At 42.3% G+C, this 26,288-nt stretch overlaps 1 protein-coding gene across 3 annotated transcripts in view; it reads left to right on the top strand.

Annotated features, from left to right (window-relative positions):
- The window catches only part of MYO1D (myosin ID), a 172,543-nt gene that overhangs the window by 5,143 nt on the left and 141,112 nt on the right, over window positions 1-26,288 (top strand). For all 3 annotated transcript variants that reach the window (XR_014557431.1, XR_014557432.1, XM_083709142.1), the window contains exons 2-3: window positions 23,793-24,001; window positions 25,076-25,169. Coding sequence is in view for 1 of the 3 variants with exons in the window: in XM_083709142.1 (XP_083565268.1) it covers window positions 23,793-24,001; window positions 25,076-25,169 (303 nt within the window). In the remaining 2 variants the exon portion in view is untranslated. The remainder of the gene's footprint in view (window positions 1-23,792; window positions 24,002-25,075; window positions 25,170-26,288) is intronic.

Below are 26,288 nucleotides of genomic sequence, written 5' to 3' on the forward strand. Positions count from 1 at the left end.
TAGGGCATCCCAGTTTACTCTGTTCATCATCTCTTGATCCTATTCTATAATTAAGTGGTTTTCAAATCTGAAGTTCCTGGAGCAATGACAAGAGGAGCACAAAATTCCAGGGTGGAAGAAGCACTTGAAGCAGGCAGTATCTTCCTTTCCTCTATCCAAGATCTGGGTGAATCGTATGCCCCTTGGCAGAAGCCCCTCATTTATTAGGGGCAACTGCTGGTTTATTTCTTATTTATTTATTACATTTATATACCATCATTCTCTGCCAAGGATCTCAAGGTGGTGCACATGCTTCTCCTTCCCATTTCATCCTCACAACAACCCTGTGAGGTAGGTTAGGCTAAGAGATGGTGACTGGTCCAAGGTGAGCTTCATGGGTGAGTGAGGATTTGAACCCTGCCTTCAGTGCTTTCTCAGTGAAGAGAGCTGCTGCTTTATTTTTTATTTTTTTGAACATACTTATTGGTTTTTCAATTGATTTACAGCCATCCTTTTCATACACGTCAAAATGTATAATAAACGTTTGAGATCTCTCAACATTACACCATCAAACATATATGCGTAAACAAAAAAAGGAAAATAAAAACTATGTTACTTATCTACTCATTGTGTTTTTACTTTGTTTGCACCAGACTTCCTTCCACCTCTTACTTGGGTCCATGGAATTCTATGTGGTATGCCTTCCCAGTTGTATCTAATCTTCTGTTTACCATCTTTTCCACAGTTTCTACTAGTTATCTTTACAAGAGTTATTCTCGCCCAGTCAATATTTTTAAATCAATGCAGTAATCTTTCAGATTTTTTTTTTAATTACTCCAATTGTTGTTATATTTTTGGTACTCTTAATTGCCCTGTCAGCTTGTCCATCTCTGCGAATTCCACCAGCTTCACTTGCCACTCCCTCTTCATTGGAATTTGGTCTCGTTTCCAGTTTTGTACTCTCGCTGCCATGGTGGCGAACATGAATAATTTCTTCAAATCTTTGGGGATCTCATCCCCAATGATTCCTAAAAGGAAAGCTTCTGGCTTAGAGAGCTGCCGCTTTAGGCTTACATTTTGTTGAACGTGGTTTTAGGGATCTTATATTTTTCCCTATGTGTTGAGCTTAGTATCCCAATCTAAAGGCCCTTGCAAGATATTTACTCATCTTCATTAAGCACAACCAACCATTCTGGAAATCTTAAATTCTTTAAAGAAGTGCTCGTTTCTTTGGGTTTAAATTCCTACCTTAGGGCTGGTTCACACTTATACGTTCATCACAATAGTTGCAATGTCAAGTGATGACTTGAAGTCACAAGTAGAATTCTCACATAACTTTTTCTCATCAGTCACAATTTGTCCATGGATGTCAATTTAAATGTTCAATACTATGACTGCAGCATTTGGGGAAATAGAAAATGGTAACCAGGAGCTGCCATGAGTGGCTCTGCTGCTGCCACTGGTTCAGTGGAAGCAAAATGTTTTTAAAACAACAGCTGAAAAGTTATTTTTTAAGAACTTGTCACTCAGCGTTAATTTCTACCAGAATACTGATTCCCCATGGGCTTCTGGGACAATGTGTTTAAATATACCCTGGTAAAGCATATGTGCAATCAAATTAATACTAAAGCAAAAACAAATATTTGGAACTGAATGTTTAAAATTTAAGATTTGGCTATAAATTGTGCTGCAATCACTTATTTATGAAGGGCACAGAGCATGGGAGTCTGAAACTGCACACTCTAGTGCTTTTATTTTTCTCCATAACTTATTATAGATGAAAATATTTTCCTTCTGTTTGCATCTAAAAACATTGAGGAAGTAAATGCTACTTTTGATGACCAGCTATATTACTAGTGAGAAAATATATGTGGTGCTGATATCCTTTTAACTTGCCCTTGGAGTGGTAGATGTTAAGCTTTCTGAATGCTGCTTTGTGCTGGTGACGGGAGAGATTTCTGTAGCAGGAAGGGAATTCACATTATTATTATTATTGCCAATGAAAAACCAAACTCACCACAAGAATGTCCCTATATCCCCTTGTAATTCCAAACATATTACTCCTTTTGCAAAAGCATGAGCAAATAAGGCAGGGAGACTTCCTAAAATTGGCTTTCTGGTTAGACAAACAATTTGTGGACTATATGCTAGAAAAAGGAGAGTGTGAAAGCAGGTCTCATTTTACAGGGTAAACCAAACAGACTCGTTTGCGAGTGTGCTGTGCTTACTTTTGTCTCATAACTTCCTGTAACAACCCTGAATAGGAATCTGACCGAAAGGAGGTGGTGTGGAGATCAAAAAGCCCTAGCTTAATTTAGCCACAAATCTTCTATAAACCCCTGTGAAAAAAGAATGCCCTTTTCCTAGGCTAGTGTATCCCAATTAGCTAAGTAGTTCAGACTTCCTGTTTTTCAAAAGCCAAGCCATGGACCCCCTACTTTTGAAAATGTTGATCTCTGTGATAGTTTTTCTTATGTAAATGGTACTCTGGGGTCCAGGGATCAGGACATTAAACCATATGATTGTAACAATAGCTAGTAATGGTTCCTCTACACATCTTGACTGAAATAAAGCCCTGCATTTTCCTATCCAAATGAACTTTCTGCATGCACTTGTCATGTATATCCACATTTGCATGTTGATCAGCTTAGAAAATAGCAGTTACCTGTATAGAATTAATGCTACATGATGAGCATTGAAATCAGTAATCAGATGAATGAGCACAAACAATCTAAAGTTGTATCTAGACAAAAATTTGCTGTTTCTGCAATAGGTTTTTCTGTGTTTGGGGCCACGATTCTCTGTCAGATAGATGCAGAGTTTGGGAGTCCTGTCCAACCCTAATTTTTTATAAGCAGGTTCCTGTTGTGTGATTTATCAGCCTCTATTCCTTTAGAGACGAGGGGTCTTGCCACATTGACTTCTGCATTTTAAATCTTTGGCATTGACTACTATATCACTCTATGTGGGCCTATCCTTGAAGCCAACATGGAAACTTCAGAAAATGCCAAATGCCACTGTGAGTTTATGCTGGTGCTAATCTTTAGAGGGTTTCAGAGGGCCTTTTGGGTAGTGGCGCCCATTCTGTGGAATGCCCTCCCATCAGATGTTAAGGAAATGAGTAATTATATAACATTTAGGAAACATCTGAAGGCAGCCCTGTGTAGGGAAGCTTTTAAAGTTTTTATGTTTTACTGTGTTTTTATATGTGCTGGAAGCCGCCCAGAGTGGCTGGGGCAGCCCAGTCAGATGGGTGGGTTATACCTCTGCAACCAACTCTTCCTCTATCAACCCTTTGACAACTTTGGTCATTTAGTTGTATAGCAGCTCGCTGTGAGAATTGGCAAAGTAAAACACTGAAAAAGGGAAGCAGGCTAAGTTCTCTCTTGCACAAAAAGAAGAAAATGGTGTGTTTGTATGTTTTCCCTCATATCTCGGATTCTACAAATTCTAGAACCTACTCTTTTTTTAAAGAAATGAAAGCTTAGGTGGGGCGATCCCTCCCTTGCTCCCCTTGTCTGCTGCCATGAGGTAAGAACTGTTTCAGATAGAAAGAGGGCCTTTACATCAGCTCTCCAACCCCTCATATCTTCAGCACACTCTCCTTATTGGCTTTTAGAAAGCGTTTCAAGTGGTATGTTTCGTTTGGCCTCTCGCATGGTTGGCTAATCTGAATCTCTTCCACATTTTCATATTGCGTTTTAATCTGCTTTCATAACTGTTATAGGCAGTGTTGAGCTTCAGAAAAGCAGCGCTCTCCTCCACTCCTTCCCTTTCCCTCAAATTCACTGGCCAAATCTTGACTCCAGTCAAGTAGCGGAGGTTAGACAATCAAATTATTCCTACAGTATCAGAAGCCTATAGTGCTATGAGGAGACAGCTCATATTGGGAATTACGTTGACATAACCATTGTGCTTGGGGGCAGAAAGGACGCACCTAGTTTTTTTGGGGGGGAAATAAAGGAAAAAATCTCCCCAGCGCCAGCCTCCAAACCAGGTCGGGGAACAGCAGGATGGCGGCGCTGCGCCTCCCCGCTGTTCCCCGAGCTTCTGGGGCTGGGGCTGGCGCTGGGGAGAAGCGCGCTTCAGGAAGCTATCAGCAAGCCTAGGGAGCCCTGCGGGAACTCCCACAGGGCTCCCCAGGCTGCGGATATCTGCCCGGCGCGCGGGGCGCTCTGCTTCAGGGCGCCTGCGCGCTGGGCAGCAGGCTGCTATCCGCAGCCTAGGGAGCCCTGCGGGAACTCCCGCAGGCTCCCCAGGCTTGCTGATAGCTTCCTGAAGCCTGGAGAGCGAGAGGGGTCGGTGCGCACCGACCCCTCTCACTCTCCAAGCTTCAGCGAAAGCCTGTATTCGCCCCATAGGACGCACACAGATTTCCCCTTCATTTTTGGAGCGGAATAAGTGCGTCGTATAGGGCGAAAAATACAGTTCTTCTCTCCCTACCCCTCCAACATTACCCTGTTTATTATTACAGGTGGTGACCATTTTAGGTGCTTCTGATATGTGCGCAAACTTCTCACGCATGCACCATGCCAAACCCAGAAGTGATCCGAAAACATTGCAAAAAGGGGCGAAGATGGAATTGGGTGTTTGCAGCCCCAACTCTTCTGTCATTCTCTTCTACCCCCTGCCCCCCCCATTTATTTCTCATCTTGGGGTGGGGGTTTGTGGTGCTGCAGAGGAGAATTGACACCTGTCATGTGTCTCCCCCCCCCACCTCTCCCTCAATTAATCCCAGGGTTTTAAAGAAGAGTAATAAATTGATGTGGGATTCCCCCCCCCCCCCCAGCTGATGACAGACTAAGACGCCTACAATAAATAGCAGCCTTGTTTCCAGATAACTTAAGAAATGCCTAACAGGTATTTTAGAATCTATCTAACATGAATGCCTTGCATGTGAAACTATTTGACTCACATTCATGTTAGGGATGTATTACAAGGCATCCATAGTAACTGTTCCTCATTGGATACCATAATGTTGAGTCATGGATGATTCTCTTCTAGGGGATTTTCTTCCTATCAGAAAGGTAGTATCATCCTTCACTGAGAGGCTTTTTGAGATTGTGACATCCTTGGCATGTAGCAGTATTTGATTGCTGTATGTGTGAAACTATAGCACTGTATACATTCTCTGTTAATGTACTTCTGCATGCAATCCCTTTGCTCACATTGGTTCCACTATGAAGAAGTGTGCATGCACACGAAAGCTTATACTGTACACAAAACAAATTTAGTTGGTCTCTAAGGTGCTACTGGATATTTTATTTATTTATTTATTTATTTATTTATTTATTTATTTATTTATCCATCTCGACTGCGTCAGACCAACACAGCTACCTACCTGAATCTATGAAATTCTTGTTATGCAAGCTTGTGGAGCTCTGATTAAAGTTAATGAAGCTGAGATGCAAAATAAAGAGTTAATGGCACAGAGACTTCCATTCTGCTGGTATGCTGGGTTCACACCCTTGCTTTGTTTGTCTAGTCTCCCTTGATTACCAATTAGGAGTTTCACACATTCAGGTTACCTTGGATCACTGCCTTGCAAACCTCTCAACAAGAGCATTGATATTCCTGAAACTAAGCCTTGCCTTAAATTTGTGTTGTTTAAACATGTAGGATCGCTATAATGGGCACCATAATTGGGCACATAGAATAAATGCATTGCTTTATTATTACTGTATAACTTATTGGCCCCTATGACACTTCAGCTAAGGAGTTTTAAGATAGTAACACAATATAAAAAGAGCCCTGGTTGGGTCAGATCAAGGATTCATTCTGTTTCAAGCAGTTGTCTGCCGGATGACAGTGAGAATCTTGTAAGAGGTCATTAAGACAGTAACCATCTCCTATCATAGTTTTACAGTTCTTATTTGTCTTTTCGTATAGCCCTGAAACTTAGAACATTGTTTCCCTTTTTACAGATTGGGCCCTGAAGGGGACAAAGGAGGACTGGCCTAATTCATGGCTATTTAAAGTTGCTTTCAGCCTTGAAAAACAGACTACCAATTTCTTTGCGTGTGCCCCTGGGGTGCCAGCTAATAGAGCCCCATATCCAAAGGGATTTGCTGCTCTTTTTTCCTCAAATCCCAAAGAGACCCACTTACTCGCTTAGGGTATGGATTCAAGTCTGCAACTATACAAGGCAAAGCAGATAGGTGTTGCTTCATACATATCTTGCTTACCTCCTGGCTTTTGCTACTCCTGAGTTAAAATACCCGTGTCATCAAGGAATTCTGCATATATAGCTGTAGGAGGGAACTTTTTTAATGAAACCCAGCATGCAGAAAAATGATTTCCCTTCAGTTGGATTGTTGTGTGGAGGTTTCAGAAGTGGCCACATGAGCAGCTTATACATCTGAATGGTGACATGGCCAAATCTGAGATAGCTCTTTGCTTACATTTAAACCAGAGGTGGGAAACCTGGGACCTGTGGACTACAGCTCCCATAATCCCTGACCACAGGCCATTCTCACTAATGGAAGATTCAAGCCATCGGGAGGGCCGCAAGTTTCCAGTCCCTCATTTTAAGTCATTCTGTTGATTGAACTGATGAATTAAATAATGACTTTTAGTCTAAAATGCTATCCAGTCCCTGCTTCACTGCTACCATAACCTAGAGAGGAAAACAAAACAAGGATGGAATCTACACACATATAAAAAACGCTGTGAAAATGCTTTGTTAGAAAACGTTTTGAAAAATATATTGAATTTGCCATAGCTCACCATCGCCATCTAGTGTCACATTTGTATATTGCACTTTACAACACATTTAAAAAGTTGTATTTACAGCTGTATAGCTGAGTCCAAGGTAAAGAAAAACATTTGTTGCTTAATAGTAGGACCTGTTCCTGGTTCCAAAAGAGGTGATGCTTGTCATCCTTATTATCTAACTAATTAATGTGCTTCCTTGACTTCTAATGCTGCTGTTGAACCTTTTACGAGTGGCCTTTGTAAGAGCATGAGTAGTGAAGCATCTTGGGTTGGTTGCTACATAACCATAGCATGCAGTTGCTTGCCATGTCACTTTAGACAGATCCTTGTAATAAAGAGTAATAATTAACCTTTGGAGCAGTTAAACAACTTTGAATGGCAATAAATCCTTGTTACAAGTGCGTGTATCTTGGGGAAGGTGCTCCTTGGAGCTCATTCAATGTGAGCAGCAAGCTGTGGCCCATTGTTGTTCTTTAAAAGGTCCTGCTATGGCTTGATAGTCCTAAGTATCTGTCTGAAAATTAAATTCCATCCAGGAAATGGCTTTTTAAATGTGTCTGGTTCCCATGAGGTGGGACAAACCGTTGCTACTGGAAGAAGGCTTAGAGGCAGAGTCCATTATTCACCCCACCCACGTATAGCATGAAGATAGTAGAATAAGCTGTTTTTGCATGCTGTGTGCCAATTGTCAGTGCTGGCAGTTGCTGCAGCAACCCTTGTTTGGATTTTTGTAGCTTATTGCTTCCTCCTTTTTCCTCCTGGATGTGTCCATTCTCTCTTTGTACAGTACATTTTCTCTAGGGCAGCCTAACTGGTGTTGCCTATGCTCTGATAACCTCTAGGTTAGATTACTGCAATACATTATACATAGGGCTGCCTCTGAGGTTTGGAAACCTCAACTGGTGCAGAATTTGGTGGCTAGATTGCTCACCCGGGCAAGACAGTTTGAGCATATTACAATGTTCTGCAGTGGCTGTTGATTAGTTTGTGGACCTAATTCAGACTGCTGGTTCTGACCTATTGAACCTTAAATGACTCAAGATCGCAATACCTCAAGGACCGCCTCTCCATATGAACCTACCCAGACCCTGTGATCATCCTCTGAGGCCCTTCTTTGTGTACCACCTCCATGAGAAGTCAGGAGGGTAGCAACCTGAGAACAGGCCTTTTCTGCAGTAGCTCCCCGTTTGTGGAATTATCTCCCCAGGGAGGTTCAGCTGGTAAACAACTGTACTTGCCCCGCAACTTTTACTAACATTAGACGGTATGCTTCTAGGTAGGAGGACATATTTCACCCAATTTTCTGTGTGTTTTGGAAAGTGGTTTGTCTGTCCATTTGCTTGTTTGTCCTCTGTGGTTTTGGACGCCTCTCAAGATTATCATTGCCAAATTCTGCATGAGGGTTCCTAAGTGTGTGTGTGTGTGGGGGGCTTTGTTAATGTTTAGACACTAGCTGCCATTTGACTCAAAATGCTGGACCAAAATGTGACTTTGGCATAAGTTCATCTGATTTTTGGCATAATGGGTCCAAACTCACAAACTACACTATCCATTTATTTAAGAAACCAGAGTAGTCATGATGTCCAGTACCACACTACTGTGACACATTTACATTCATATCTTTTGATGTCTGTAAGCATTCTTCTGTTGTCTATTCATATGTATGCAGGACAGGTGGTATAAATAGATTTTTAAAAGTACATCACATCTGGTTGGCTTTAGCTTCAACATTTGTCTTACATTTCGGTCATGAGCCTAAATGGATGATCGACACTGTCCTTACCATTAAGCCAAACAAGCACAACTCTTGTTTATGCTGGCAAAGAGAACCATAGGCTAAATATGACTTGTTTCACTGGGCAGCATGAAACCCTGTTCTGCCGCATCTGTTAAATAGGAAAACAGGTAGCTCCTGATAAATGATAGGCAAGATAAATATCTATTAAGCGAATTTGTATCTGTAGGGAACTGGTTTCTGATTCAGGTGTGTTCTCTGCAACTTGTGTGTGAGAGAATAACTTTTGCTATGCAAACACTGAATTCAGCAATGTGTGAAATTTAGCTTTAGCTTGGCACACTTTCTCCTATTACAGGAGTAAATGGGCAGCAATGGGAAAGTAGGATCATGAGGGAGGTGTTTGTCAATGATAAAATTTTTGAATTGGTCACAATTGTGACTTTCAGAAATATGCAAATATCCCTGCAGTGCTCACTGAAGTTCAGCTGGGAGTTTTTCCTTGCTTTTTTTTTTAATTCTGGGTTAGTGCCCAAAAATCACTGAAATCGGTTGGCTAGAGAGCTCCAAGTTTGCAGCTATTTTTACTGCTTGCTGTTGGCTGCTTGTTTCCTCCAGAGAACTACAAAGACGATTTGTTCTTTTCAAGTCCTTCTTTATTATGATTATGAATTGTCCAGTGCCAACTGTGAAGGAGGAAATACCGAATAACCCACTGTAGCACTGCAAATGTGCTGTCTGGAACAAAGACTATCCAGCAAATATTTATTGCTGTTTCAGGCTTTGCTGCATGACGATGTGACCTTAATGTTGGTGTTTTCTAGATAAATAAATGTGATTTTTGTTTGTTCTTTAAATCATTTCTCTAGCAATAGAATGGAAAAACTCAATGCTGATCTAATATTTATTGCTGACATACCTCGTGGACCACCTCTCCCTATATTAACCGATCCAACCCACACCCGGCGATCATAATCTGAGGCCTTTCTTCATGTGCCTCCTCCATGAGAGGTCTAGAGGGTGGCAACATGAAAACGGACCTTTTCTGTGATGACTCCCTATTTGTAGAATGCTTTCCCCAGGGAGGGTTACCTGGCATCTGCGTTGCATATCTTCATGCACCAAACAAAAGCATTCCTCTTCTCCAGGCCTTTGGCTAAATAAACAATCTATGGCCTTTTAAACTGTGTTTGCGGGTGTTTATTGTTTTGTTTGCTGTTACGTTATGTATTTTTGTGTTTTCATTCTGTAAACCGTCCTAAGATCCTCAGATGAAGGGCACTATATACATTTAATATAAAGAATAATATAAAGAATAAGACTATAAGACTATTCTCTCAGTATTCTCATAGTGGAATAATCTCCTGAACTGCAGCTACCTGAAATCCAGGCTGTAGGGCCTGCAAGCTTAGATTCCAGGGAACTATGGTTCATGTAGGATTATGTAGACAGTGGAACTGATGAACCATGGAACTACCTACACAACATTATTGGCATGGGTAGCTTATTGCAGACAGACATTGTGCCGTTTCCATATACTATGTAAGAATCTGCTTATTACATCATTATTTTCTGTTCTTCTTGCCATTCTATCATGTTGGCTGCAAAGGGCATGCTTGGCCTGTATGTGGAGTATGAAGAAAAGAGCAGGGCAAGCATTGGAATATGGATCTGGATTTCTAAACTGTACCTGTTTAGACGAAATAAGACAGAATCCTTTATCATCAGTCTGAATTTATTACAACTTGATTTTTTAAGGCAATAGCCACTGCATGCATAAAACTGTAGTGATCTGCAACCAGTATTAAAATTGTTTGCATGTTCTTTTTAGACAGGGTCAGCTGCTGAATCCCTAGTGCAAATTAAAGTCACTGGCTTGCAGCTTAAATAAAATATGTTCCCCTGCTTTTGAAAGTTGTGAGTGTTCACCATTTCATCAGATCCTGAAAATTTCATCAAATGTTCTCCAGTTTAATACTCTTCTTAAAATCTTGAAGCCACTGCCTGAACACTGTAGCACAAGTAAACAGACACCAGTGACCAACAGTGTACAGAAAACCAATTTCTGGTCTGTATGTTTATATACCTGGGGCCTGAGGCACGAGAAAGTAACTTGGCTGAAAGGAAGTGCAAGGGGCGAGGGAGGGGTTGACATGCCCACTCTAAAAATGTCTGGTTTTACTACTACTCAAGTCTTTGGAATGTTTATGAATAAGTCTGTGAGTAAATGGGATTACAAGGCAGAAAGGACACCCTTTTAAGGCCTTTACAAGCTTTGCTTGAACTTCATAATCATATGTATAGTGTAGATGTTTAACACTGTTGTCTACTTAATAAACTAATACCTCTCCTTTTCCTTAGCACAGTTGGCACTCCTGATACTGTCCTTGATTTCATGAACATTATTGGTTTATGATCTGCTTCGGTTGCTGTGGCCTGCACGGTTGTCAGGGAATGCAAATTATTGTGGGATTCTGTGCTTATTCGTGCTAAAAGGGTTTTTTTTACATTGTGTGCTTGGAATTTGATTTTATCATTTCAGATCTTGGTTTCTCTCGACCACTTGGGCAATACAATGTCAACATCTCCCATTTTAAAAGTCTTTATTCTCCCAGCAAAGGTGCTGCATCTAAACAGAAACTGGCAAACCCTGGACCAGATCCTGCTCTTTGGGAAGTTTCACTTCACTCCTGCTTTTGCCTTCCAGGAGGCAACTCCCATGGTGTCATCAGAGCTTGTCAGCAGTCCACCTTGAAAAATGAGGAGGAGCTTTGCCTTACACCCCTACCTTCTCTGCTTTGTGGCCATCTTAATACCAATTGCTTACTGGAGTCTGTAAACAGGAGTAGATTCCTCTACATAATGGTACCAGCTTTCTTAGTTTGGGGTGATTGAGGAGAAGATTAGCTTTTGCTTGTCAGGTTTGGACAGACTATTGTTTCTGTATTGGTTTCAGAGCGTTATGGTTGTGTCCACACAACTGCTAAAGAGTCTGGGGGTTGGGTACCTTAGGCTTTCAAGATGTTGTTGGACTAAAGTTTTCATCGTCCCTAACTGTTGGCCATGCTGGCTGGGGCTGATGGGAGTCGGGAGTCAACAACACACTCACACCTTGGTTGCCGAACGCCTTGGAACTTGTACGTTTCAGCTACCGAACAATCGAAAACTGGAAGTGAGTGTTCCAGTTTTTGAATGATTTTTGGAAGCTGAATATCCGGCGTGGCTTCTGCGGCTTCTGATTGGCTCCAGGACACTCCTGCAGCCAATCAGAAGCCACACCTTGGTTTTTGAATGGTTCTGGGACGGAACGCATTCTGTTTGAGAATCAAGGTATGACTGTATCTAGAGAGCCACATTGTGTTAGAAACTGGGATAGAAAAGCTAGGAGCCAAATGGCTTCTGGGACCTGGGTTGTGGGTGCCAAAACAGAATGTATTCTTTTGATAAGCATGAATTAATACACAATTCACATAAGTGACACATGGTTAATATCACATTTTTAGCAGAAATTGTTAATACATGTTTAATTTGGTGTTTGCAATAAGAATACAGTGGTACCTCGGGTTACATACGCTTCAGGTTACAGACTCCGCTAACCCAGAAATAGTACTTTGGTTTAAGAACTTTGCTTCAGGATGAGAACAGAAATCGCGCAGCAGCGAGATTGGGAGGCCCCATTAGCTAAAGTGGTGCTTCAGGTTAAGAACAGTTTCAGGTTAAGAATAGACCTCCAGAACGAATTAAGTACTTAACCCGAGGTACCACTGTATTGGTACCATACTTCAGTTTTCAAAACACTCTACGCTTTACTGTTAAACTCCTTAACATATTGTCTACCCTTAACATTTACTTCGAGGCTTCAAAGCACAATACATTTCAGTAATCCTTGAGTGTCAGCCAGGCGCAAAAAAGGGGCACCCAGACCACAAATGAAGAACTTTTAGGCGCGAAATGTGCCTGGCGCCCTGCTAATTTCAAACCCTGGGCCACCGGTTTCCCATCCCTGCAAGAGAGGCTGCTTGCTGTGAGGCAACAAATGTCTGCTATTTCTGGCTATAGACTTTTAAGTCCCACCTGTGGTGAAATGGAAGTACTACCACTCTCTTGCTACATAGGGGATTTCTGTTTTAAGAACATATAGCTGCTGAAAATAGCATATGGCAAGCAATATTGCCAGGCAGCAGCTCTGTGAACACTGTGGCACTTTTTCTTCTGGATACTGACATCATGAAGCCAATTTGTAGCCAAATATATGAGATTGTTTTCCTTATGTCACAGGGGCCACCTGTAGGCAAGTGCATTGTCCCAAATAGCCATGTGCCATCTTCATGAGGCAAATTTAGCTGCTTTCCCACTGTATATAGTTCAGAGTTGATTACAAGTGTATTTATTTATGTACCAATTATCTTTATCATCATCCTTAAGTCTCTTGAGTGCAAATTAGCCACTTTAAAGTCTGTTTGAAGGATTCTGCGTATTTCAGAAGCTTGAACTCTACTAATAAAAAATTTTAAGGAAGATGACTGCCTTGCCTGTTTTTTAGATCACTGTTCCTGCCATTGTTTCCATCTCCTTTTGTATCTTAAAAGAAGTGTACGATTATGATGGGCCACTTCACCTATTAGTTGTTGACAAGAAATGGTGACTTGTCGGAACTTGCAAGCTAATGTCTCATACCTCTGTGTTTTTCCAGCTGGAGTTGCATCAGTTTTGTTTTGTCATGGAACATACTGTTTTTTCCTGGATATTACCATGGAGGGCTTGTTTTCAGCCAGGGCTTAATCAGAATTTAGCCCCTGCATGTAGAGTGAGGGCCTCTCAGCATGAGCAGAATATACTCCGTTCAGGTTGAGTAGCAGCAACCAACCCCTTCCCAATCCTGGGTCAGAGGGTTAAGTTCTAAGAAAGCTCGAGTTCCTCCTGTTAGTAATAGAGTACTGTTATGTAGCGTGTAGTGTTTAGTACAATGATTTTTAGCGGTAGGAAGACGAGAGGTTGGACAGTTGTTCCAATATATTGTTGACATAGGCATGCAAATTACCTTAGACATGTCATGTTACACTTTTCCTGGAATGGAAATAATAACCAAAGATCAAATATAAATTTGCATTGCATCTTTCAAGGTCAAAAATGCTTTGTCCATATGCAGAGAAAGTTACTGTGGTTGTCACAGCTCTTATTAAAATGTATCTTGGTAAAAGGCTAAGTTGCCTTGACTTCCTAATGTGTTTAAGATGGTTATTGGAAAGCATAGATACTCCTTGACTATCAGAAATGGGTCTGGAGAATGGTTTTTCTAGGCCAGAGGGTTTCAGACTTCTTCACCTAAGAGGAAGCCTTTTCACTTTTGTGCTTAAGGTCACTTACCATATTTTTCGCTCTATAAGACGCACCAGACCATAAGACGCACCTAGTTTTTGGAGGAGGAAAACAATAAAAAAAATATTCTGAATCTCAGAACCCAGAAAAGCAAGAGGGATCGCAGCGCCGTGAAAGCAGCAATCCCTCTTGCTGTTCTGGCTTCTGTGATAGCTGTGCAGCCTGCATTCGCTCCATAAGACGCACACACATCTCCCCTTACTTTTTAGGAGGGAAAAATTGAGTCTTATAGAGCAGAGGTGTCAAACTCAAATTAATCGGGGGCCGCACCAGCAGTTTGGTCACCCTCAAAGGATCGGTTGTATCTGTAGGACTATGTGTCCACTCTTTATTATCATAAATTATTGTCACTGCATTCAATTATTACTGTTTTTTGTAATAATGTAAGTAATAACTAGCTCTGAAAGCAGAAACATAGTCAGAATAATGGCAAGTAGATATTCATACATCATATGTACTTACAGCACAGGAGAGAAGGGATCAGGCAGCCGTTGGATCTGTCACATCACAGGATGGCATGTGCTCAATATAAAAACAAGTGGAGGCTTCCTGAATGCATGTAAAGTGGAGGTTTCCTGTGTAGAACGGCCGGCGCCGCTAGAGGGCAGACATTCTGTGGCTTGTAGGCTGCTGCACATGCACTGAAGAGGCGGCTTTCTTGTGTTAAAAAAAAAACACGAGAATAAAAGGTGAAGGCTGGCGGCCAGCGGCGGCTACACGGGCCACATGACGAGGTCTGGCGGGCCAGATTTGGCCAGTGGGCCTTGTGTTTGACACCCGTGTTATAGAGCAAAAAATATGGTACTTGTTGTCACAAACCTCCTGCTCAGTGCAGAGCATTCTTTGACATGTTCTTGAACAGCCTTCCTCAATACGTTGCCTTCCAAATGTTAGACTACACTAACCATATTGTCTGGCGTTCCTAGGACTTGCTCAGGACCAATGGTGCTGGTTCTTCAGATCATCTGGAGGGTCCTTAAGCTGAGGAAGGCTGCTCTATGGCACATCATCATAAATGCAGGTCACTAGACATTAGACTGCATACACCCATGTGAACTGTGTGTGTGAGCAAACACCCTCCCTATAGCTGTGTGGTGGCAGCGATGATGATAAAATAACCATTGATATGCCTCCAATGAATTTAGGGGTTCCCCAGTTTTAAAATGATGGTCCTAGTGCCTTAATATTTTTCCTTGGCTGGGTCCAATATATCAACAGTCATTTATGTCAGTATTTCTCTAACCTTATGTCCTCTCAAGTCCCCGGACCTGCTTGCAACCATATCTTTAGCAAGCAAATGTACAGAGTCCTCACACACAGCTGCACATCTCTAGTTCCCTGCTTGTAAGGCTTTGTTGACTGGAGTGCTAATCCAACACTGGCATTTGAAGAGGGGTAGGATAAGGCATTTCAGCCTCCCTCTTAAACTAGCCAGTCGGTGAAGGAAGGCAGGAGGAGGGAGAGCTGCGCCCACATCTTTCCTGAGCTTTCATACTTAGCATAGCACATTTGGGTGGCTGCTATGCTAAACTGCTGCTAGAAATTTGCCTTTGGCTTCGCCGCTTCCTATAGGATTCTCTTCTGCCATGGAGGTTTGCCTCATCTTCATTGAGGTTTTATATTGCATCTCTTAGCAAGTACTTCTGGGTTTCTCTTGATCAGTGGCTTTCAGAGCTTCAGAGGGAGTTGATTTGCCGCTACCAATCTTCTCCATCGTGTGTATAGTATTGGGTGTGTTCTGGACGCCTTCTCATTTTGTGCAGGTGATTGCTAGGACCAAAGGGCCTGGCTGGCACCCTGTACAAGCCCCTAGTTCTCACAAGCAGCAGGTGAGGTGATAATCCTGTGTCTAGACTTGATCACTTCAGACCGAAGGTGAGGTGTTGCAGACTGAATGCCTTTCCATACCAAATAATAATAAATTCCTGCAGAGAGCTAGGTGTCAAGGAGAAGGGTTCTAGCCAAGTTTTCTCCTTGACACGTATATTGTTGTTAAATGGAGCAGCAGTCAGTCAAGTGAGCCCCTCCTGCTGTCTGAAGAGGTCTGTGCGCAGGATTGCCATCTCAAGTGTTATTTGGGAAGGCTGAGTACATGTCCAGGAATATGCCCCAGAACCCTCTATGTACAACATTATGCATATCTTTCATGCTTAGATGTACTGTACAGGAGTTGTCAGCAAGATGAATAGATTTGCAGGAAATTAGGAAATTGCTATGAAATGTGTTTCCACATGGATTCTTTAGGGGATTTTATGCATCCCATCAGTGTATTGGATCACCCGTGTCCACCTGAACTGGTGGTCAGAACATTCATTATAATGTTGGAGGGCAATTCCAAGACTGGTACTTAATCATTCTTGTGCCTGCTAAGACTTCTTGGGTTGGCACCAGAGCACTTTCTCTGTTACGTATTTGTTGTTGCATTTTCTGTGGTGCAGAAATAAAGCACCAGTTCTAGGGAGTTCACGACGCTTCCATGACAAGCTGCTTACAATAATGGAAAATACACTGTAGTGTTGCATTAACATGCAAGGCATGAAATAACTCGTCAATAAAAGAGCAATAATACTGTGCTCAGTCTCTGTTGGGTTACATATTATCTTGCCTTAGAAAGTTTAATTTAATATTTCCCCATTAGTTTGCTACTGGTGATAATAAATGGTCTGTTTAAACCAAAAAATGGGAAGAGGAAACAAAAGGCAATATAGTTTACTGTTTTGGTTACACTGGCATCTTCTTGTCCTGAATCAGCTTATGGGGCACATCTAGTTCAATTATTTCTGTGCGTTTTATGTTCTTCGGAGAAGGCCTGCTGCCTTTCCTGACTATTTCTAGGACTGGAGAACTAAATCGGTACATTCAAAAGCCCAGGCTCAAACACAATGTTCTATTCAGAAGTTCCCAGTGTTCACAGAGCAGTACCGAGTGCGAGTTTGACAAATGTGGAATATTTTTAAGAGAACAATGAAGCATCTGATGGTGCATTAGCAGCTTGTGGCTAGCTGATGGCAAGAAACAGCTCAGGATACCTATAATAAATATTGTGTTTCCGCTCCTGTATTTCAATAGTAGGAAGCATAGGGGCTAAATTGGCAGCAAGACTCGGTGTAAATTAAGGGGGGGGGCTGTTTGCAGCTGGGATTAATTGTCACAGAAAGTATGTCCCTTGTGTGTAATATTCCATCTCCTACATGGTAGCAATCCAGGCCTGTCCTCTGTGACTCTCGTGATAACCACTGGTGGTATGTAGTTCATACACTACTGTGTATGCTACAAGTTTTGCTCTTGTTTCATTCATAGTGCAGTGTGAAAGATTCTTGGCTTCACATGCCCTCCATGGTGATGTCTCCAGATAAAAGGGATCACTAAACTGTTACCCTTGTACAACACTTGTTTGTTTCATTAGAACATAAGCTAAAGAAACTCATGAATGTGCCCTAGGTGAGATGTTTTAGTTGCTTTACCAGGAAGCATTTCTTCAGTACATGGAAATTGGCCAAAGGAGCACATTCCAAATCCCACAGGTAAAATAGTAAGGAAATCAAAACACTCCGCCCCCCTTTGTATTATGTCTAGATTTCTGTCATGAATGAGGATTGGTTTATGACCTTATAATGTAATGTCCTTGTTGTGAAGCTTTTCACCCCACACCTGTTGTTTGGAGTAAAAAGGGTGATTATTTGGGGTTGGAGGCAACTAAAAGAAAAAGTTGGGGAGAAAAGAGGTGAATGAGGTAGTGGTGAAAGAGTTATGTTTCAGCCATATTGGAGGTAAGTAGGGGAAACCAGGCAAATGCTAAGAAATGAGAATGAACAACAACAACCCAATGAATGTCTACTTGGAAGAAAATCCCATTGAAATCAATGAGACCTACCCCCACATCTGTATGTAGAATTGCACCCTATAATAAGAGCAAAACTTGTGCCCCAGGTGTTTTGTTTTTTTAAGAATGCATTTCTGATTGGTTAAAGTGTCCTTATTCTGAGTCCTAAGATGTTCAGTTTGATGATAGCCTAATGCACAGCTGCAGGGTTTGGCATAGTATGTCAAATTTCCTCAATGCCAATACCACGTCATTAATGTTGACTTTGCTAAAAATTAGTGAAAACATCCCCCAACATTCCCAGAAGCTTAATCTTTTAGGCACCTTAAAGAACTTCTGCAGCTCCAGCAAGAGCCTGCATTAGATGGGGCCTAACTTACTCTTTCCCCCAATTATTAACAAGCTCAGGAATTTGCTAAATAGTGTGGTACTCAGGTGCAGTGTTTCAGAAGGGGCTAAATACTGCAGATGCATCACCAAATCTTCTTTTACTTGACACTCCTTTGCTTCCTCCTTCTGTAAAGCTGTTACTAATGTTTTCATGTGTGTATTTTGTGTGTATGTAACACTTCTGCTTGGATCACATTCTCTGTTAATTTTAGTGAAATGGAATTTGAAGCACGTGTGCTTAGCATTACCCTTTGTTTTGCATTATCCTAAAGGCAAAAAAACTGTGTATCTGAAGAAGTGTGCATGCACACGAAAGCTCATACCAAGAACTGACTTAGTTGGTCTTTAAGGTGCTACTGGAATGAATTTGTTTTTGCAAAAAAACTTGCAACTCTTCTTTTCTTTTGTCAGGGAGTTCCTTCCAGGTGCCTCCTATTCTATTCTTTTCTCTCTCTCTGTGTGTTCTTTCTTTCTCTGTGTATAGTATAATTACTTGGAGTTAGCTAGTTGGTTGGTTAAAACAAATTAGGCAGGTGGCAATGGTAACAATTTTTTTTCTTGATTTTTTGGCAAACGGCACCATTGCTGCAGCCTCTGTCTGTTCCAGGAAACCAATCAGTTATCCCTCTGCTGCCTTTTTATTTTCCTTTCTGCCATAATATCTGCAGATAAAACAGGCATCCCAAGCCTGGCTTGCACTCCGCAGCCCTCAAATGTGGAGGAGGAATGCCTCACAGTACCCACTGACGCAAGCAGAAAGAAAAGTGTTCTTACACTCCTGCGCTTAGTGGTTTGGCTTTTATTTGCTTCTGTCCAAGGTCTTTTGCTCTGTAATATGCCAAAATTGCACTGTGCAGAAAACAGTTTTCCCCCACAAACTCCATATTCTTGCAGTTTGCCTTTCCCTAAATAGTGGCATGCCCCATTTTTTCTTCTGTATTTCCCAAATCCTTCTACTTTCTTCTTAAACTGCTGCAATAACCTTTCAACATGCCTGATTTAGAGAAACAAGTTATTGAGCTGTGTGTGTGTGTGTGTTCTGGCACGAGGGCAGGAGGATGAATTTCTGGTCGGGCCAGTAAAAGTCTGACCTTTTGGCAACCCTAGAATTACAAGCCCATCCTGCTCCCCTTCCAGACTTCCTTCAAAGGAGAACTTGCCCTGTTTAAGAGTTTTGTGTGAGTAAATTGCTTATCCTTGCCCTGCCCTTGCTTCTCAGTCCCATTCAGGAAAGGAGGGGCTCAAAATGCACGCTGAATGGCATTTCCTACTCTGGAATTGGCAGCCCTTAATGCTGAGTTGAAAAGGGCGTAGGACTCTTTGGTTTTCACTTGTAAATCTATTAACATTTATTGCAGGTGTGCATACTTCATAAGCAAGAGCGAAAATGAGATCAATGTCTAGGGAGGATGTATCAAAATGCTTCTGGGATTGTAAAACTCCATTGAAACCTGAACTCTCTGGGCTATATCTAACTAAATGCTTCTCAGAGCAGATCCATTAAAATAAGTGGGCTTAAGTTAGTCAGATCCATCAATTAATTGGGTCTGCTCCGAGTAAGACTTAGTTGGCTACACTCCTTGGTCTTTGGAAGCAAGTCAGTAATGCTGAACTTTCCCACTACTTACAAAGGAAATGCTTTCAGTAAGAAAACATTCCACACTAAATGAAATTTGGGATTCCGCCTCCCCTTACCTGTGTGTTCAGTGGGAAAAGAATTGAAATAGGTTGAGAATTTGTGAAACAGTTAAGGAATATCTCGTGTGAGATTAGCAGAAGGTGCTTGACTGCTGGGATTTTTTTTTCTTTTTTGGAGCATCTTTATAGCAATCTGGATGTTATGCAGTAGCATGGGCGTAGCCAAGATTTTTGTTGGAGGGGCATGTCTTTTATTGGGGGGGGGGGCAGAACCTCAGCTATATATTTTTATTGATTTTGTTGACTGCCCCTCCCTGCCCCCCTCCCGGCTACACCCATGTGCAGTAGCACATGAAACTTAAAATACTGTATTTGGAAACCCTGAGCTCATGTAGAAGCCTCTGCTGAGTGGCTGTTTTACGGTACTTTAGAAAACATAGGCATCTCCATATAGCACTGGTATACATCAGCAGCTGAGAAAGGAGCAACCTGTGATCTTCACTGCACACTTGGTTTGGTCTTCCTTTCTCAAATTGAGCAATGGAAAAGGATTTGTCATATCCTGCTGTGTGTTTTAAGGGCATGGCACTGTGTTTGGGCCAGGATTGTGGTTCAGTCAGCTATCGTCTTTTAGAGTGAGTTAGGAAGTATACTGATCCCACCTAGTGGTGAAGGATCAGTAATAGGCTGCAGAAGATGGGGAGGTGTTGTGTGTGTTTTTTTGAAAGAAAATGTGGTGGGCAGGGAAGAGGTGGCTGCACAGTAATCTCTTAGGTCAGGGGTAGGCAACCTAAGGCCCGAGGGGCCGGATGCAGCCCAATTGCCTTCTCAATCCGGCCCATGAACAGTCCAGGAATCAGCGTGTTTTTACATGAGTAGAATGTGTCCTTTTATTTAAAATGCATCTCTGGGTTATTTGTGGGCATAGAAATTCGTTCTTTCCCCTCCCTTTAAAATATAGTCCGGTCCACCACATGGTCTGATGGACGGTGGACCAGCCCATGGCTGAAAAAGGTTGCTGACCCCTGTCTTAGGTCATCCATAGGGAAGGCACTCACATTGGTGTGCTAGAATCCTTTTGGACCTCAAAAAGAGATTAAAGATGCAGAAATTTGAACTTAAGAGCCTGCCCTTTATGGTTTCTGTGAAGTCACACACATGCAGTCTGGAGCATTTAAGACATTTCTAGAGCTTCAGGGAGCGTTTTAGTCTCTACCCTCGAGTAGGGAAACTCGGTGCCATGTGACTGACTTGAGAGTGAGAAAAACACCTCTTTTCCTCAGCTCTGGTTTGACAATGTTGTGAACTGGAAGAGGCAGCAGCAGCAGCAGAAGAAGAGTGCCCTGTTGTTGGACCTATTACTTATAAGGCTCAGGGGGAGCTGGCAGATGCTGAAAAATGCCTCCCTGGGCCCCCACCTACAAAGATACAGTGGTACCTCAGGTTAAGTACTTACCGGTAATTCGTTCCAGAGATCCGTACTTAACCTGAAACTGTTCTTAACCTGAAGCACCACTTTAGCTAATGGGGCCTCCTGCTTCTGCTGCACCACCAGAGAACGATTTCTGTTTTCATCCTGAAGCAAAGTTTTTAACCTGAAGCACTTATTTCTGGGTTAGCGGAGTCTGTAACCTGAAGTGTATGTAACCTGAAGCGTATGTAACCCGAGGTACCACTGTATCCTGCTTCAGAAAGCCACAGGTTAAAGGGAAACAGTGTGCCCAATGTGATCCTGCTCCTCCAGCTCCAGACCTGTCAAGATCACCCCCAGAACCCCAGAGCAGAGGTGGCAACATGCCTGAGTGGAAGCCCAGAGCCAAAGTTACAGTGCCCATCTGGCATTATAAACTCTCTGGGCTCTGAATTCTGGAAGAAAACCAGAATTCCTCTTCTGCTATAAATCAGGGCCACCATGACATACCAGGAAAGGATAGAGCAGCAGAGCAGAACTTGCCAGCTGCAAAGCAACACATTATTCTGCTCATTATTATCACATTAGTCCGTGACCCACTTGACCTTTCTGATAAGGCTGAATTTTTGAGTCGCATACCAGGGACTGGCCACTTGGCCTTAGCATTATGTTATGAGCTTCTCTTGTGAACTTTGCTCGTTCCGCTGTTGTGTCTCTCTAACATGTTCCCTATCTTTCCTTATGATTTGTACAGTACTCTTTCATTGGTTTCCAAACACATTCCTGACATTTATTATACCTTTCTTATTTAAAAAAGAACTTTGATCACCGTGCCATATTTCGAATGCTCTTACATTTCCCCTCGTTGTTAACAAGAAATATTGAGCTATCATCTCCTTGTGTGTGGCTCACTGGACTTAAAAAAAAATGTTGTTGAGCAAAGTTTCCTAGCTTGGAAGCCCACAGACTTTTGTTCAGGAGTGTCTTATAATCACATCCTGTCTGCACTGCTTGCACTTTACCAAGCAGGAATTCCATGATACAACCCTTTGACTTGGAACTTATCTCTGAGAAATTCCCTTAATACCGTTGGATGAGATAGCTGCATCAGGGTCCCTGAAACTGAGAATCTGGTGAGTCAATCCCTTGAATGGATTGTAGAGTTGTGTGAACCATTTTTTCTGTTTTAGAAAGCCTTCCACACAGCAAATATACACAGTTTAAGTAGTGTGGCTAATTGGAACATGCACTTTGCAGTAGTTCCCCCCTCCCTTCATCCCCCACCCCTTACCTGAAAATAACAAGGGAGACAAACCTGGATAAGAAGAGTTCACTAATATGCTATCTCTGCATTCATCTCTAGGACTGATAGCACTTCCTAACCCCAGGGATTGTATCAGCATGGAGTGTGTCCTTGATACTGAGTCAGTTTATAAGAAAGTTGTTTGAGCCTATGGTTACTGTGGATTTTTTGCTCGCCTTTAAAACTGCCTTTCTTGTGGCTTTAATGTCAGCTAGGTGTGCAAGTGAGTTATGCACTCTACGCTCTGACTTGCCTTACATCAGAGCGTTCCAAACTTTCCATGTCGGTGACACATTTTTTTAGACATGCATCATTTCGCGACCCAGTAATTCGGTTTTATTAGCAAAGAGGAGGTGAAACTAACCCCTTTCCAGCCCCAGGAGCATTTGCGCGACACACCTACACACTGCGGTTGACACACTAACGTGTCGCAACACAGAGTTTGGAAAGTTCTGCCTTATATTATCCATACACAATGGCAACATTATTCTATAAGCCGATATCCCTTTCCTAACTTGAATACAAAGTACCTTGGAATTTGTGTTTAGGAAGGATGTGTGTGAAATACTATTTTTTTTGTTACGGCTACACTGGGAATTTAGACTTGATTAAGAGTTTTTTTGACACAACCTTTTACATTTGTATTGATGCAAACTGATTTTTCCCAACTAGATTTTTTAATGTTTTTAAAGTGGTCTTGTTTAGTGCTTCAGTTGTCACTTTCTATATCGTATATTAAAGTACAGGCAACTCCCAATTTACACGGAGGTTGCATTCCAATGCAACACACATTTAAGTGAAAAGTGAAATATTTGAGACACCATTGGAAAAAGTCTGCATTCACCCCATTCTGCCCCCACCATGCCCTATTCCACCCACTTTTGTGACTTTTTGGGTCACTTGGCGTTATGTGAGTGTGCACAGTCACACACACATATTGAATGTGCGTAAATGGGGGGGGGGGTTTCCTGTACTAGCTTAATATTCTTCTAAAAGATGTTCCAGAATAGTGAGATTGGTATTTGGAGCCTTGAGAAGCAGTCCTGGTAGTAGGACTGTCATCACAACTTCTTACACATGTTCGCTTGAACCTATAAAAATTGTCATGAGAGCTAGATTCTTTTTCAGTGTAATAAAAACTGGTTCTCAGGATGTCTAATTCTGCTTCTAGATAACCAGATTCTATGTTTACATGGAAAACTTGGCGGCATGTACAGTGCCTATAATCCTTCGTAATGTACTACATATGTTTTCCATACAAGCTTTCAAATGTTATTACCTTTCTGTTAGTCTGTGAAATACTTGGGTCAATTGACTAACGGGTATGATCAAAAGCAGCTGAGGAGATGTGCAGAAGCTCATGTATGCCCTTTAAAGTTAACTCTCTCTGTGTCCTTTGTCTTTGTCTTGCCCTGCCTAGGTTTGAAAAGGGACGGATCTACACTTTTATTGGGGAAGTGGTCGTTTCTGTAAACCCTTACAAGAACCTGAATATCTATGGACGGGACATGATCGAGCAGTACAAAGGTCGGGAGCTGTATGAGCGGCCCCCTCATCTCTTTGCTATTGCGGATGCTGCGTACAAAGCCATGAAGAGGCGGTCAAAGGATACCTGCATCGTAATATCAGGTGTGTTGCAGGGTACCTGCTACCTCCAACCTGAGTCACATTCTAACAGCCCATTTGAAAGTTGAAGCAAAGGAAGCGAGTCTGGCTGCAATTGTGTTGTTTCTTCTAGTGCAGGGATGCAGCAGTCACCCTGCAGTTGTTGTTTTTTTCCTGTTTCCTGTTGTTTCCTGTTTACATGCACACACACACACACACACACACACGGCACTCAAGTGGCAGCAAAAGTACAATCAGCATTCCTAATTTTGCCCAAAAGGACCCAATTGAAATAATGTCACCCACCCAACACTGCTTTTGGGATTGGTGTTAATGGTGCTAATATGGTTCCATTGGGTCAATCCATGGCAAATTAAGGAATACCGCCAGGCTGCTGGCTTGCAGCTTTGCTGAGGCTTGAAGTGTCAACAAAGCTTCAAAAAACATAGATGAAGCAATTCTACAAACTATGCTTTTAGCAGTGCGCCTTTCCCAACTTTCTGCTTCTCTAACACCCACCCCATCTCCAGTATAAAACTTAGAATATAAGGAGCTGTAATCTGTTGAATCAACCTCGGCTTAGGGGCAGACAGTGCTTTTTAAAGAGCTGAACATTGCTTGAGAGCTGTTTTGCTTCCTATGGTTTTCATGTTTCAATTTTTCCACACCGGTCAAAAGGGTTTTGCAGTGCTTTGAGGCAAATCCCACCCTAAAACCTGTTCACCAGAAGCAAAAGTGGAATGAATTTACATACCACAAGTAAGCAGTTCCTCTTTCTGTCCATCTTCTACTGCCTCAACACTGTATGCAACTTTCTAGAATGCCATACAGAGGTATTGCCCACTTCTGCAGTTGCTATTCTTCAACTAGAAATGCTACAAGTTGAATTTGGGACAGTACATGGTCAACATACATCCTTAAATTCAGCTTGCATTAAAAACTGACAAACCAGAAATGACTTAAGCAGCAAAATACTGTAGTACCGTGTAGAGTGAATGCTGAGAATAAAATGTGTCCTCTTTATAACTACTACAACGTGATGGTTTTGAACTCTTGTGAAAGCTTAGAAAACATTTTTTCCCCTGTCTGTGCCCCCAGGTGAGAGTGGAGCCGGCAAAACAGAAGCAAGCAAATACATCATGCAATACATAGCTGCCATTACTAATCCAAGCCAGAGAGCTGAGGTAGAAAGGTAAGGCGACTATGGTCCTGGGAAGAGGGAACATGTTTGGAATGTAATATGGTACATGGGGCTGTCCTTGAATAATTACCTGGAAGCTTCAACAGCATCTTGCCGCTGAATTGTGTGAAGGCTGGGGTGATGCAGATAGCAAAGGACACAATTGCCCCTACCTGGCCTGTGGTTTCTAAGCACAGCTCCAGGTGCTAGTGTTAAAATGGCTTGAGTCCTACATGTCTTCAGTGCTGTTTCTTTCTGTATGTTCCATTACAATATGTACTGTTTGGTTCTTTGTCCTGGCCTTTGACACCCAATATATGTGCTTCAAGGGATGTAGGTGGCACTGTGGGTTAAACCACTGAGCCTAGGACTTGCCGATCAGAAGGTCGGCAGTTCGAATCCCTGCGATGGGGTGAGCTCCTGTTGTTCAGTCCCAGCTCCTGCCAACCTAGCAGTTTGAAAACACGTCAAAGTGCAAGTAGATAAATAGGTACCTCTCCGGCGGGAAGGTAAACAACGTTTCCGTGCGCTGCTCTGGTTCGCCAGAAGTGGTTTAGTCATGCTGGCCACATGACCCAGAAGCTGTACGCCGGCTCTCTCGGCCAGTAAAGCGAGATGAGCACTGCAACTCCAGAGTCGGCCACGACTGGACCTAATGGTCAGGGGTCCCTTTACCTTTTTATATGTGCTTCAGGGGAGGGACACTGTCTCAGTGGTCTACACCACTGAGCCTTTCAGGCTTGCTGATCGTAAGGTTGGCAATTTGAATTCGTGTGAGCTCCCGTTGCTGTCCCAACTCCTGCCAACCTAGCAGTTCGAAAGCATATCAGTGTGAGTAAATAGGTATCACTCCGGTGGGAAGGTAAATGCCATTTCTGTGTGCTCTGGCACTTGTCAAAGTGTTCTGGGTGCCAGAGGTGGTTTAGTCATGCTGGCCACATGACCCAGAAAAGCTGTCTGAGGACAAATGCCGTCTCCCTTGGCCTGAAAGCAGAGATTAGTGCCGCACCCCAGAGTCAAATTCTACTTGACTTAACTGTCCAGGGGTCCTTTACGTGCTTCAGGGCTCACCCTATTCTTCTGAGTGTAATGTGTTTTAACTGTTTTAAGTTTTATATTTAAAATTGTTCT

Source organism: Podarcis gaigeae (assembly GCF_964106915.1).
Source record: "Podarcis gaigeae genome assembly, chromosome: 13".
In the NCBI taxonomy this organism is placed as follows: Eukaryota; Metazoa; Chordata; class Lepidosauria; order Squamata; family Lacertidae; genus Podarcis; species Podarcis gaigeae.